General features: G+C 44.2%; 1 protein-coding gene across 1 annotated transcript in view; it reads left to right on the top strand.

Moving 5' to 3' along the window:
- Window positions 1-15,608, top strand: part of LOC130194874 (unconventional myosin-IXAa-like) — a 118,197-nt gene that overhangs the window by 64,466 nt on the left and 38,123 nt on the right. Inside the window, 6 exon segments of the mRNA XM_056416083.1 lie at window positions 3,163-3,279; window positions 6,668-6,802; window positions 10,241-10,362; window positions 11,686-11,827; window positions 13,188-13,383; window positions 14,047-14,166. Of these exon segments, the coding sequence (XP_056272058.1) occupies window positions 3,163-3,279; window positions 6,668-6,802; window positions 10,241-10,362; window positions 11,686-11,827; window positions 13,188-13,383; window positions 14,047-14,166 (832 nt within the window).

Here is a 15,608-nt window from a genome sequence, read left to right as displayed (position 1 = left end):
TATATTTAAATATATATATATTTATATATATATGTATATATATATTTATATACATATATATATATATTTAAATATATATAGATATGTATATATATATATATACAGGACTGTCTCAGAAAATTAGAATATTGTGATAAAGTTCTTTATTTTCTGTAATGCAATTAAAAAAACAAAAATGTCATGCATTCTGGATTCATTACAAATCAACTGAAATATTGCAAGCCTTTTATTCTTTTAATATTGCTGATTATGGCTTACAGTTTAAGAAAACTCTAAAATCCTATCTCATAAAATTTGAATATTTCCTCAGACCAAGTTAAAAAAAAGATTTATAACAGCAAAACAAAATCAAACATTTGAAAATGTGTTTCCAGGTGTTTCGAGTTAATTAGACGATTCAAGTGATTTGTTTAATACCCTACTAGTATACTTTTTCATGATATTCTAATATTTAGAAATAGGATATTTGAGTTTTCTTAAGCTGTAAGCCATAATCAGCAATATTAAAAGAATAAAAGGCTTGCAATATTTCAGTTGATTTGTAATGAATCCAGAATGCATGACATTTTTGTTTTTTTAATTGCATTACAGAAAATAAAGAACTTTATCACAATATTCTAATTTTCTGAGACAGTCCTGTATATATATCCACACTCACACATAAAATCAAATGTGTATTGACTGATTTTTTCGATTTTTTCATTTGTTTGTGAAAACATATAATACTGTTTTTATCTTGCACACACACACGCACGCGCACACACACACACACACATGCACACACACCCATCCATCCAGTCATGTGATCTGGTCTCAGGAATGTGCAGTCCAGAGGCCAAAAGTCTCTCTCCCTGACAGTCACACATGTTTTGCAAGACACACACACACACACACACACACACAGAGTGAGTTCCCTTTTCTAGACGTTTCTAGCTCAGGATCAGAACCCTAATCCTGGACCTGCAGCTTTGATGAGACCCGGTCTGGCCGCTCCGGGTCCTCCTGTCCTTCTCAGACACGGCCTCATCCCGGCTGCTGAAGGCCGAGGAGGAGATCACGAGGCAGCGACCTTTTAAATCTCGGAGTCCCCGAATGAGAGAATCTTCCTGCCACCGCATGGCGGGACGTCCCCGAGGCCTTCGTGCCCGTCACGGTGTCAACTCCAAATACAAATGTCATGTTTTTATGTATTTTGTCTTTAGCTCCGCCGTGAGTCACCGCTGTAATATCCGTCTCGTTTCCCAGACACGTCTTGTGCTCCGTCATTAATACAAACATATTAATTCCCATAAAGAAAAGCGGCTTCACGCAGGTCCTCAGGTTAAAAGAAACATATTTATAATCGATAAGCCACCCCCGCTCTTTATGTTTTAAGAGCTAATGCATGTTAATCCTGACCTCATAAGAGGCAGAGAAAAAACATATATGTTTATGTAATGGGTGACGCTTTAATCTTCTTTCTTTCTTTCCCATTTCCCAAACATCACACATTTAGCATGGAAGAGAGCGAGAGAAAAAAGTTTTCTCTTCCATTTTTTAAAACCCCGTAGATCTGCTACGTACATTTAGGAATGAGCATCTGCTGAGGAGAAACCATTCCCACTGATGATGATGGTGATGATGGTGGTATAAACTGGTACATTTAACTCCAAAAATAGTAAAAGTAAAATATATAAAAAGCCTTGTTTTGCTCCACTAATGATGAGGACAATAACAACAACAACAACATATGGACACATCACCATCCTCATCTCACGTGTTGTACAAATAACTGGATTAGCTGGGACTCCAGGCCGGTCGTTGATAACCTTGACCTCCCGTGACCTCTCGTGACCTTCCGTGACCTCTCGTGGTTGAGAGCCTGAGTTTATTCCGGGTCACGTCTGCGTCTGATGTCCGACTGCAACGTGTGCGATGTGGCTCTCCAGATAACACGACTCTACCACTTCCTGTTTCAAGAACAGGCGTGGGGGGGGGGGGGGAGATCAGACACTCATTCATATAAAAGAGTCTGCGTCCTTGAGACTCTCTCGGAGGTGTTGAAGCCTGGAGAGGTGATCCTCCTCCCCCTCCCCCCCCCCCCCCCCCCCATATCCCCACTGCTGAGTGAGGGATTGCGTCATGTCTGTGACGTATTCACGCCGATGCACAAAAACAACAAGTCCATAAATACAAATTGGAAACATGTGCGTGTCGGCGCATTGCTGTGAAACGAGAACACCCTGCAGCGAGGGAGCTGGCGGGCCGCGTGCAGCGTGAGCCCTCGCGCCGCTGCTTCGCGCCGCCCGTGGTTTTCCAGGGGGGAAGAAGTGGAACGAAAGGGAACGGCAGCAGCGTATCGTCACGGAGACCCGGTTTAAGGGCCTCCGTCTTTGTGTGCGTCGGACCGTTTCGTGGGCGGCCCTCCGTTAAAGCCGTTTGCTTCCAGCCACGGGCCCTCCTAGTTCTAACACGTGTTAAATTTTAAATTGCTCGGCAAACGCAGAGATAATTCGCGCTCGGTGAGCATGTCGAATGTTCACGGTCCCCAGAGCTTCACGCTGAAGCCGTTTTAAAAAACGGGATTCTTGTCATCAAATGTAGTGTTATTCATAACGGCATTGCGTAACTTTGTGGGGGCCGTGACGTCACGATGCCGCCGGCTAGAAATACCATAAACAATCAATAATGCAAGAAAGAAGAGGCGGCTTGTAAAAAATGCCTAAAAAGTCGGCTTAAAACATGGAGGGGACTGTGAAGTTACAGAACTCCCCATGAAACCACAATGGGTCGTCATTACAGTCATTTGATTGAATTAGATCATAAATAACGTGTAAATTAGTAAAATGCGGAGATGCTGATAAAATAAAAATTTTCTTTCGACAAAGCCGACTTAGCATCCAGGATTTATGCTAAGCTACGCTTGATGCGGTGAAGTCGGAAGCTTTGAAGAAAGAGAGCGCCGCACAAAACAATGCAACTAACAGACAATAGGTTCACACAATAGATTAACACAATAGGTTAACACAACAGGAGGAAGCCTTTAACTGTAAGAGCTCCTGATCTACGGGAGACGGAAGTTTAGAGTCGGTGTTCTTCGTTAAGGCCGCGAAAAAAAAAAACAGATTTAGATGGTTTTTTTGGAAGAAACTGATGTGTGTGTGTGTGTGTGTGTGTGTGTAGGTGGGCGCGGTGAGGGACTCCATGGCCAAGTCCCTGTACAGCGCGCTGTTTGACTGGATTGTGTTCAGGACCAACCACGCCCTGCTGAACAACAAGGACCTGGAGGACAGTTCAAAGGTAGGAATGGAAACACACACACACACACACACAATGTATGATCGCACACACACGTACAATATCTGTCCGGGAGCCAGACATTTACTTTTTTTTTTTCCTGTGCAAATCTTATGAAATCAGTCACAACATATTGGAGGTGAAAAGAGGCATGTGTAGAAAGAAATACACAATTAGGATGTGTGTGTTTGTAAAGTAAACAACAAATATAACTAAATCATAAACAAATTTAAAGCAGGCGACATCTTTAATCTGTTTGCGTCCTGCTGTTATTCTCTGCAGTAGTGCTCATGGTAGCGTGTAATGTGCAGTAAAGTCTATGAGGGTATTATTAGTGTTATGTAACGTCATGTGAAGCAACAGTTTAACATTCATATCAAAGGTGTTTAAAACCGTGAATCACATTTTGTAAAAGATCTACACGTGTGTTCATAATAAAATGTTTCTATGACCTCAACAAATTATAAATCCTCCATCCTTGTCTTATGGAAAAGTAATTTAAAGAAGTATCTGTAACCGGCAGGAGGCCCTCCGAGAGCCAATCACACGGAGGCATTCGCCACTCAGTCAACACGCCTCCCTTTGTCCCCCGAGTGTCTTTGTTCGGTTCCTCTTTCCTCACCTTCGTTTGTCTGACTCCTTCTCTCCATCCTGCTGTGTGTGTGTGTCTATGTGTGTGTGTCTGTCTGTGTGTGTGTCTGTGTGTGTGTGTGTGTGTCTGTCTGTGTGTGTGTCTGTGTGTGTGTGTGTGTGTCTATGTGTGTGTGTCTGTGTGTCTATCTGTGTGTCTGTGTGTCTGTCTGTGTGTGTGTCTGTGTGTCTGTGTGTGTGTGTTTGTCTGTCTGTGTGTCTGTCTGTGTGTGTGTGTGTGTGTCTATGTGTGTGTGTCTGTGTGTCTATCTGTGTGTCTGTGTGTCTGTCTGTGTGTGTGTCTGTGTGTGTGTGTGTGTGTGTGTCTGTGTGTCTGTCTGTGTGTGTGTCTGTCTGTGTGTCTGTGTGTGTGTCTGTGTGTCTGTCTGTGTGTGTGTCTGTGTGTGTCTGTGTGTGTGTGTGTCTGTCTGTCTGTCTGTGTGTGTCTGTGTGTCTGTCTGTGTGTGTGTGTGTCTGTGTGTGTGTCTGTGTGTGTGTCTGTCTGTGTGTCTGTGTGTGTATGTGTCTGTGTGTGTGTCTGTGTGTGTGTCTGTGTGTGTCTGTGTGTGTGTTGGAGTGGCAGCTGGCGAGTCAAACCCTGTGGGTGCATCTAAAGGATTAGAAAACAGATCATATCTGTCTATCTGTGTGTGTGTGTGTGTGTGTGTGTGTGTCTATCTGTGAATGTGTGTGTGTGTGTGTGCCACGAATATTTGGGCAGATGGCATCAAGTTCCCCTTAGCTCAGTGTACCCCCTGTGGCCTTGTGATGTGTGTGTACCACAGGGTGTGTTGCCACTGACATCATCTGTGTGTGTGTGTGTGTGTGTGTGTGTGTGTGTGTGTGTGTGTGTGTGTGTGTGTGTGTGTGTGTGTGTGTGTGTGTGTGTGTGTGTGTGTGTGTGTGTGTGTGTGTGTGTGTGTGTGTGTGTGTGTGTGTGTGTGTGTGTGTGTGTCGTCCCCTGATGCAGTCCGGGGGTCGATGAGGTTGCACTCCATGTCAAGGTCACTGTTCTTATGTGCAGATACCAGCTCACTGTGCAGCTGCATGCACTCATGTTTGTGGAAAAGCAGAAAGGAAGAAGGAGAGAAGGAGAGAAGGAAGGATAGAAAGAAGGAAAACTCCTCAGAGAGAAATAAAACACTGAGGAATTAAATTGGAACCAGCTCCGGCGGTCCATTTTAATAATGACCGGCCGCCTGAGTGCACGGCGCAGATTAATGACCCATGACGGCATGAATCTTATTGACACCCAGGGGTGCAGCGCGAGAAGGATGAACAAGAAACACACAGCAGAAATCACGTCACATGTTTCTCTTCACGTGTTTCTCTTCACATGTTTCTCTTCACATGTTTCTCTTCACGTGTTTCTCTTCACATGTTTCTCTTCATGTGTTTCTCTTCACATGTTTCTCTTCACGTGTTTCTCTTCATGTGTTGCTCTTCACATGTTTCTCTTCACATGTTTCTCTTCATGTGTTTCTCTTCACATGTTTCTCTTCATGTGTTTCTCTTCATGTGTTTCTCTTCACGTGTTTCTCTTCACATGTTTCTCTTCACGTGTTTCTCTTCATGTGTTTCTCTTCATGTGTTTCTCTTCACGTGTTTCTCTTCATGTGTTTCTCTTCACATGTTTCTCTTCATATATTTCTCTTCACATGTTTCTCTTCACATGTTTCTCTTCACATGTTTCTCTTCATGTGTTTCTCTTCACATGTTTCTCTTCATATATTTCTCTTCACTTGTTTCTCTTCACATGTTTCTCTTCACGTGTTTCTCTTTACGTGTTTCTCTTCACGTGTTTCTCTTCACGTGTTTCTCTTCACTTGTTTCTCTTCACATGTTTCTCTTCACGTGTTTCTCTTCACATGTTTCTCTTCACATGTTCCTCTTCACATGTTTCTCTTCACATGTTTCTCTTTACGTGTTTCTCTTCACGTGTTTCTCTTCACTTGTTTCTCTTCACGTATTTCTCTTCACGTGTTTCTCTTCACGTGTTTCTCTTCACATGTTTCTCTTCACATGTTTCTCTTCACGTGTTTCTCTTCATGTGTTTCTCTTCACATGTTTCTCTTCATATATTTCTCTTCACTTGTTTCTCTTCACGTGTTTCTCTTCACGTGTTTCTCTTCACGTGTTTCTCTTCACGTGTTTCTCTTCACTTGTTTCTCTTTACGCGTTTCTCTTCACGTGTTTCTCTTCACTTGTTTCTCTTCACGTATTTCTCTTCACGTGTTTCTCTTCACGTGTTTCTCTTCACGTGTTTCTCTTCACGTGTTTCTCTTCACGTGTTTCTCTTCACGTGTTTCTCTTCACGTGTTTCTCTTCACGTGTTTCTCTTCACATGTTTCTCTTCACATATTTCTCTTCACTTGTTTCTCTTCACATGTTTCTCTTCACGTGTTTCTCTTTACGTGTTTCTCTTCACGTGTTTCTCTTCACTTGTTTCTCTTCACGTGTTTCTCTTCACGTGTTTCTCTTCACGTGTTTCTCTTCACATGTTCCTCTTCACATGTTTCTCTTCACGTGTTTCTCTTTACGTGTTTCTCTTCACTTGTTTCTCTTCACGTGTTTCTCTTCACATGTTTCTCTTCACATGTTTCTCTTCACATGTTTCTCTTTACGTGTTTCTCTTCACGTGTTTCTCTTCACATGTTTCTCTTCACGTGTTTCTCTTCACGTGTTTCTCTTCACGTGTTTCTCTTCACATGTTTCTCTTCACATGTTTCTCTTCACATGTTTCTCTTCCCGTGTTTCTCAGATCCTGTCCATCGGGGTTCTGGACATCTTCGGCTTCGAGGACTACGAGAACAACAGCTTCGAACAGTTCTGCATCAACTTCGCCAACGAGCGTCTGCAGCACTACTTCAACCAGCACATCTTCAAGCTGGAGCAGGTCAGCGCACTCCTCCTCCTCTCCTTTACTCTGCTCCTCCTCTTCGTCACAGAGGTGGCGGGTCATTGATGACACAGTGACACGTCATTTATGAGACGTTGCTAGAGGGATCCATTCATCCCTCCATCAACGATTCACATGTCATCGTTGATGTGTCATCAATGATGGAGGGATTAACAGATGGGGGGATGAATGGTGGATGGATGGGTGAATGGATTGATGGATGATTGGTACGATGGCGGGATGAATGGCTGGAGGGTTAGAGAGAGCTGCATGTTCCTGACAGCCCAATGCAGCGAACACGTCTTCTGAAGAGAGATAATGAGTCTCGATCCGTTGTGGCTGTGTCGGCTCGGGCCGCCTTTTCGCGCTGCGCCCCGATAGGCTGCGGCACGTTAGTGGGCGGGGCCTTTCGCTGAAGGCCAAATGAGAAAGAGAGAGAGAGCAGCGTCTCGGTAAACGAGCTCGATAACGTCCCTTCAGCCTCGATGAAGATCACAGGCTGCCGACGCTTCTAATGGGTCTGTTATCTGTGTTTGACAGTTAGCCCTCGGGGGTCCACTCTCTCACACACACACACACACACACACACACAATCATTCATACAAACACACTGCAGGATGTAACATGTACTTAAACATTTATAACGGTTAAGAACTCCGAGGCTTTTATTTTAAAACTAGTGTTTTTTGTCTACTTGTTAAGCCGGTTGGACATCCAAGGAGAGCGTTAAGACAACTGCTATTAAAGCTAATCAATAAACTTATTATTAAAACAAAATGTGCATTCTGAGGCCGGTCTGAGGCCCTCTGAGGGCGGTCTGAGGCCCCTTGTGTTGGCGCTGCAGCCGTCACCGTTTAAAAGATACAGAAACGTTCCTCTCTTGCATGAACTCTCTATGAACTGTATTTTTGGTAATTTGCGGTTTTTTTACAGCAAAATTATTGTACTCATTGAAAAGAAGATCATGGCTTTGGATAACCCAAAATAGAGTCCAAGCTTCCACATCTCTCCGTCTGCTTCCCTCAAATATCTTCACTCGATGCTGTTCCTGTTATTATGTACGGAGGGGCGGGGCTTCTGCGATACGTCTCTCTCTCCGTCACACTGACTTTAAAAAGGGGATTTTTCCATCAACGGGATTTTTCCTCTTCTGCTTTTCTCCGGGCTTCACTCCCCTCCAGCCAATCATGTGTGTGTGTGTGTGTGTGTGTGTCCGTGTCCGCCCAGTGTTTACACTCAACATGCCGATTGGTGCTTGATCCCGTGTCTGTGTGAGGGTACATCAAAGAAAGAAATGGACTGATGTACCGAATACAGTCAAAATATAAACTCAGTCAGGTTACGATGACGTGTCATCAATCGATCTTTATTTAGCCATTTAATTTAATAATTATTAGAATGTTCTAACATGTGACTTCAAGCCATGTAGACATGTAATATGATCACTGGGAATTTAAATGACTTTAAATGAAAACTGAACAAATGAGGACACCTGGTGGGAACGTTCACGTATGAAAAATAGATTAAATCACACGAGCTGAGGTGGAAACACGTCGTTAAACTTTTTCTGCTTCAGCCGAACGTTTACTGCCTGCAACAGCTTTTTCACTATCAGTTTATTTTCATTCTCAATTAATAGATTCATCACTCTGTCGAGAAAAAGTCAAGAAAATAGAGAATAAATGCAAATTACCGCTTCACATCTTCCCATTTCCTGAAGAAATTCCTGCGACAATTCATCTAATAATAAGAACGGTTACCTATTGTAGCCGGACTGATCCATCACGAGGCGTTTCAGCTGAAGCTGTAGCAGCTGGTGAGTTCAGAGGTCACATGTAAAGCAGTCGTCTGGCCCCTTTATGATGAAACTAACTGCATACGTGATATGACACATAGAATATAGTCTTATGGTTATCGCTGCCTCCGTGGCCAGAACATATTTTGCACGATTTAGTGTCAGGATTTATAATTCCTAGAGGATGAGTCCTAATCCATTTCTTAAATTTGGAAACAACCAACAGATTAAATGTATTTCTTCAGCTCATAACTCGTATATTTTATGGTTTGCTCTTCATCTCCACTGTCCCCTCTCTCTCTTTTTTTTGAAGTGGCTCGTGGAGCTCCGAGTCACACCTCCTCCCTCAAACGCAGCTTTGTCCCTGTTAACAATTGCACGTTGGAAATATGATCTCCCGGGTGTTTTGTTTTTTTATCTTCGTGAAAGCGTATTCATGGCACCCGAAGGACCAGACGTGCTCCTCCTCCTCCTCCTCCACCATCTGCACAGAACCCCCTCCCATCCATACAGAATCAACACTGTTAAATCTGCTGCCTACATGTATTTTCCCAAGAAGAAGCAATTTGTCAAAGGTATTAATCTCGCGGGCGTGTCGGCATGAAGATTTTGGTAAATCCTCCTTGTGTCTTGTGATCCAGCTGCTTTCCCCTCCAACTCGTGGCATTCGCCCTGAGAGCAACAGCATCGGCACGGTCTCGTTTCTTTCCGTCGTTTGGTTTTCGGGGCGCCTGCAGGCCGTAAGCGCTCCAATCAGTGTTGTTATTGATTCTCCCTGAAACCACCGTCCTCCTTCTATTCAATTCAGTTTATTTCATAAAGCACAATATCACAAATTATCAATTTGCCCCAGCAGGCTTTACAATCTGCACATATACGACATCCCTGACCTTTGATCTCACATCGGATCAGGAAAAACTACCCCCAAAAAATAGAAAACAAAAAGAAGAAAACCGGCTTCCCCTACCGGGACGAAGGCCGAGAGCAACAGGGAGGGTTTGAGGGGTCGTGCTCCTGATGGTGGTGATGATGATGGTGATGAAGATGAAGGAGGAGGAGGAAAAGGTGTTGCTCTTCTTCTGCGGTGTTTATTTTCACAAACTGGGAGGAGAATGTCACCAGTGACTTATCTCAGAAGGGTTGAGTCTTTGTTCTCTCTCTCTCTCTCCTTCTCTCCCTCTTTGCTTCTCTCTCTCCCTCCTCTCTCTCTCTCTCCCTTCTCTCACTCTCTTCCCTCTATCTCTCGCTCTCCTTATCTCCCTCTCTCCCCTCTCTCTCTCCCCCTCCTTCTCTCCCTCTCTCTCCGTCTCTTTCTCTCTCTAATTCTTATCCACCTCATCCTTTTGTTTTTTGCTGCTTTTCTTGATTTTTTTTGGTTCATCTCCTTTTTTTGAATTCATATTTTTTCGTATATTATTATTTTGTAAAAGGTGAAGAAACTTTCAGGAGAGGAAGAGGAGGATGCCTCTCCAGGATGGACAGAAGAATAGACGTCATGTGTCCGTGTTGCGAGCTCTTTTCCAGGAGCCGTTAATTGACCTTTTTAAATGGGCCTCAACCCGACCCTCTGAACTGCCTCGAGTACGTACTGACCCAAAGTCCCCCTCTCCTCCCGTTGTGTGTCCCCCCCCCCCCCCCAGGAGGAGTACCGGGCCGAGGGCATCATCTGGCACAACATCGAGTACATCGACAACAGCGGCTGCCTCAACCTCATCAGCAAGAAGCCCACGGCGCTGTTCCACCTGCTGGACGAGGAGAGCAAGTACGCCGCCACGCTGAGCGTAGAGCGCGAGATAGATGGATTCTAGATAAAGATACGGGGAAACATCCTGGGGATCAATGGGTATATGCATGGTCCCCAGGGGATGACCCACTGACTTTAGGGTCCGCCTGACCTTTGCTCTAGCTCTGCTATCAGGACATAAACGACACTATTTAATATAAATACAAAAAACTGATATTTGTATTGTAAACATGCGCTCTGGACATTTAGAATAATCGTGATTATTGGTCGCCAATTAGAGGGAGAAGTCTTTTCCCCTGTGCCTCATTTCTATCTCGCATTGTGAGGAGCGAACACATATTTCACTTTGTCCATCTCCCCTCTGCGCGAGCGCCTTGAGCGCCCCCTGCTGGTGAACGGAAGCATGACAACCGCTTCCCTCGTTAACGAGCCCGACGTCCAGCGGAGCGTGAAGACGACGCTCGTTCCTCTCGATCACGCTCCCCCTCTCCCTCTCTCTCTGAGATGAAACACTCTCCTCCTAAGGGTCGGCACTCTGCCTCTGCAGCCCCCCCCCCTCCATAAATCAACCCCCCCCCCTCCCCCATAAAAGCACATCAGGCGGTGCACAAACACACACACACACACACAGCCATATTTATCAGTGTTAGCTGTCATTTTACTTGCCACTTAGCATAGCTGGTTCATCTGGATCTAATAAGGCATGGAATGGACCAAATGGTGTGTTGTGTGGAGAAGGAGGCGGCGGGGACCACTTTTGGAGAATTAGGGTCAACGGGAGTGGGGGGGGGGGGGTGTCTCTGAAGGAAGACGAAATGAGGGAGGTGCAGGGTCTGTCACAGGAAGGAGCTTCACGCTAAATGATTACACAGTACGAGAAAGAAGACGCTTTAGAGATCTCATCATTCACAGTTAGCGGAGCGCTGGAGAAGTGGATTAGGTTACTGCAGGACTGGGGGAGTGGGGGGGAGGGGGCGGGGGGCAGTAACTGCATCAAGCCTTTGAGCCCCCCCACCGCGCGGATATATATACTGCAGCTTCGGGGATGCCAGGGGAGGAGAGGTTGGGATGATGTGAAACATCCCCAGGAGCTACGCTGAGGCTTCAGCTAAACGGGTGAAATGTGCACGAAGCAGATGTAAAAAGAAATTTGGGAAAGTTCGACGTCTAAATCGAGGTGCTGCAACTTTTTGGTAAAGTTTGAGCCCCAGCATCAGATTCTAATCCACCCGAGGAAAACGTATTTTTTGCGGTGCGATGAATCTGAAAGTCCGAAATACATTTTTAGAGATCTGTAATTTCCTCCGATGCGTCCCACCAAAGCCTCTCGCTGTGCTCCAGCTTCCCCCAGGCCTCCAATCAGACCTTGCTGGACAAGTTCAAGCGGCAGCATGAAGGGAACAGCTACATCGAGTTCCCCGCCGTCATGGAGTCCGCCTTCATCATCCGACACTACGCGGGCAAAGTCAAGTACGGGGTCAAGGTAAGAGGGGGGGCTCAATGAGGGATGTGTGGGTACAACGAGGTGAATGTCGACGTCTCAGAAAACCCACAATCTGGATTAACGCTTATTCGGATGTTTCTTTCACCTCATACATCACGACAAGGCCCCAAACTACAGCTGGAATTCAGTTTTCACCTCCTTGTATCTACCGTGGTCTGATTTTATCTTTCTTTTGGTCGACTTATTAAAGAAGAATTTTTTCATGACAACTATAGCTGCAAACTTGTAAAAGATGGAGTGTATTTATTGCGTATTCGAGACATTTTACTCACGCCGAGTGTCCCACGTCGGCACGTTGAGGGACGTCTAATCTTCAGGGTTGTAAATCAGGAGTGGGATCTTTCCCTGATTCCTTAAATGCTCGTGAAACAGAGCTCCTCTGTTTAAAAGTCTGAAATCAAAGCTCCGGGACAGATGAAGGAAGCTTCTCCTCTAAAACCTCCATGAAGCTCCGCAGCGTGTCGTTGTTGTTTCGGTCGACTTCTTTCTTCCTCTTCGGAAGAAGAAGGGATTTTGTATTTATTCATTTTTGTTCTCATTTAACTCTCTTGTTACCTTCAAATGTAATCACATCTTTTACCCTTTTTGACCCCAGCAATTAAAACCTCCAGAAAATTCTTTGAATTAATATTGTTTCCCAAGTTTAAGTGTGAGGTACTTTATGTTTGTTTGTTGACGACCTAAATAGCCCTTTAAATAAATAAAAAAGTTGATATTTCTTATATGTTTTACACAGTGACAAACAGCCTGCGGTCAAATTGACCCCAAAGAACACCGATGCGTACGAGGACAGGACAGTGAAAACATATCATGTGAATGTTATGTTTTCCCAGTTGTTCCCATTAAATTAGGAAAAGTCATGAAATATGAAGCAAAAATAATTATGTCAATCATTTTTTTAGAGACGTTAAACATCTTATTTCTGCACTGGGATAAACACATTTATTTTTGCCTTACCCGGACTTTAAGTTGGTTAACTTTTTAAGTAGGTTAACTTAAGTAGGGTTTGGTTAGTTTCTCTGTTTTATATCGTGAAAAGTGAAAAAAATGTGGTTGTATTCCAGTTGTCTGTCTTGGTGCACGTGGTATTCAGGTACACACAAAGAACAACACACGTCAAATGGTGCTCATTCCAAGAAGAAGAAGAAAAGAAGAGGAGGGGAATAAGAACAATGAATAGATTGCATAAGAAATAATGAAATACAAATAATGCAAATAAAATAATTATAAATTTGCTCTTTTGATGAGAAACTATATAATATCGCTGCGTGACGACGATAAGCTCCGCCCGCCCAGAGGAGTAACTGACGCTCGGCCGCTGTGTCCGTCCCCCATCCAGGACTTCAGGGAGAAGAACACCGACCACATGCGGCCCGACATCGTGGCCTTGCTCAAGAGCAGCAAGAACGCCTTCGTCTGCAGCCTGATGGGAATCGACCCCGTGGCGACCTTCCGCTGGGCCGTGCTGCGAGCCTACTTCAGGGCCCTGGTGGCCTTCAGGGAGGCCGGCCGCACACACACCCACAAGAAGACGGGTGAGGACGCGTCTTCTTCCTCTCGTCGGTCCCGATGTAGTGACGAGGTCAAAGGTCAAAGGAAGCCTCCTCGGGGAACAGGAATGTGTCGCCTGGTCACTGAGAGACGACCTTTAACTTCGTCGCTCAACACCGACTCTGAACCGGCTTCCCCTCCCGGGACGAAGGCCGAGAGCAACAGGGAGGGTTTGAGGGGTCGTGCTCCCGATGGTGGTGATGATGATGGTGATGAAGATGAAGGAGGAGGAGGAGGAAAAGGTGTTGCTCTTCTGCGGTGTTTATTTTCACAAACTGGGAGGAGAATGTCACCAGTGACTTATCTCAGAGGGGTTGAGTCTTTGTTCTCTCTCTCTATCTCTCTCTCTCTCTCCTCTCCCTCTCTGCTTCTCTCTCTCCCTCCTCTCTCTCTCTCTCCCTTCTCTCACTCTCTTCCCTCTATCTCTCCTTCTCTCTCTCTCTCCGTCTCTTTCTCTCTCTCTAATTCTTATCCACCTCATCCTTTTGTTTTTTGCTGCTTTTCTTGATTTTTTTTTGGTTCATCTCCTTTTTTTAAATTCATATTTTTTCGTATATTTTTATTTTGTAACATATGAAACATACATACACATTAATACAAGTCTCCTCTTCTTCTCTTCCTCCCGCTCTCTCCATCTCTCGTTCTAGGGAGCGACGCGGCGGTTCCGTGTGCCGTCGTCAAAACGGTGGACAGCTTCAGTTTCCTCCATCACCCGGTTCACCAGCGGAGCCTGGAGATCCTCCAGAGGTGCAAAGATGAGAAGTTCAGTAAGTAAAACTAAAATATTATCAGAATAAAAACATATTTATTTTTATTTTGAAGTATTTTCCTCCAGTTTCACCTTAAAAAAAAAAAACATTGGGAAATTCCCTTTAAAAATAATACTGATCCATTTGAACACACAATAGATATGAAAGGCAAATAATACGTTAATATAATAACCACAATGCAACGTTTTCAGAAGGTGGAACACAATGTTATAGAAAAAATACACTTATAAAGCTGATTTTTTTATTTTTATATATAGATTTTTATGTTTTATTTTCTCTTTTTTAAATTTAATGGTAAGGTTTTTTCTTCTTCTTCTAATTTGTATATATTCTTTGCTTAAACTACATGTTTGACATGAGTGGCATTTCTTTTTAAACTACATGAGTTTACTGGCGTCATGAAGACTTTATTGAGGTGAAGAGCGTTTCTTAGACAGCGGTTTCTTTTCTAGAGGATTCTCTATTTACCTGTTAAACTGGACTTTAAATGACTTTAAAAGAAAATGAATTTCCGGCTGAGTTGAAGAAGTCGTTAGAGGCGAAATGGAGGATTATGGATCGCTGGTGGTTTCCAGCCTCGGTGAGCTGGTTTTACGACAGACGTTAATAAGATATTGGAAATCTGAAAAGTGATCAGCGCCCATGTAGAGCTCTGACGGCGTGTTCACACAGATGAATCCCGGGCCTGGACCCTCTGAACCACCCGGTTCCCCACATTCAGCTCTGGATGTGTATTATTTGGAGATGATCAATGGAGAATCCTGTGATGCAAAAATAAAATGGCGTTAGTATTTATCAGGCTTTTATAGTCTGGAATGAAAAGAGGCTCAAGTTGCATTCTGGGAAATGGAGGATACAGAGTCACGGAGAGACAACAAGTTATCCACCAAGTCTGTGGCATCCATTTAAAACATTCATTTATTTTTAATCAGGACAATACAATTTCTGTCGTCTTTAAACGGAGCCAGGCTAGCTGTTTCCCCCTGTTTACAGTCTTTATGCTAAGCTAGGCTATCAATATATATATATATATTTATATTCATGGAACAAACATAAGGATGATGTCATGAAAGAGAATAGGAGTTGTGTGTGTGTGTGTGTGTGTGTGTGTGTGTGTGTGTGTGTGTGTGTGTGTGTGTGTGTGTGTACTCACATTTATTACGTTGTAGGGCCCCGAAACAGGGAGCACACCAGCGGTATGGGGCCCGTGGGGCCCTAAAATCAGGGCCCCACACCGTTTTTGATGTATATGGGCTCAGAAGCCTCCCCTGATACTCCTGTTGCTTTTTAACTAAAGTCCCACAAAGTAACAAAAACTGGAAAAGTGTGTGTAATGTGTGTGTAGAATTTCTACTCACTACCGCCCCCTATGTTTGAATGGTGCTGGCTACACACACTCCCGTGTGTGTGTATAACTTCTCGCGGGATTTGCCTGAGAT

This window comes from Pseudoliparis swirei, chromosome 6 (genome assembly GCF_029220125.1).
Source record: "Pseudoliparis swirei isolate HS2019 ecotype Mariana Trench chromosome 6, NWPU_hadal_v1, whole genome shotgun sequence".
Classification (NCBI taxonomy): domain Eukaryota; kingdom Metazoa; phylum Chordata; class Actinopteri; order Perciformes; family Liparidae; genus Pseudoliparis; species Pseudoliparis swirei.
This window is presented reverse-complemented; position numbering and strand designations above follow the sequence as displayed.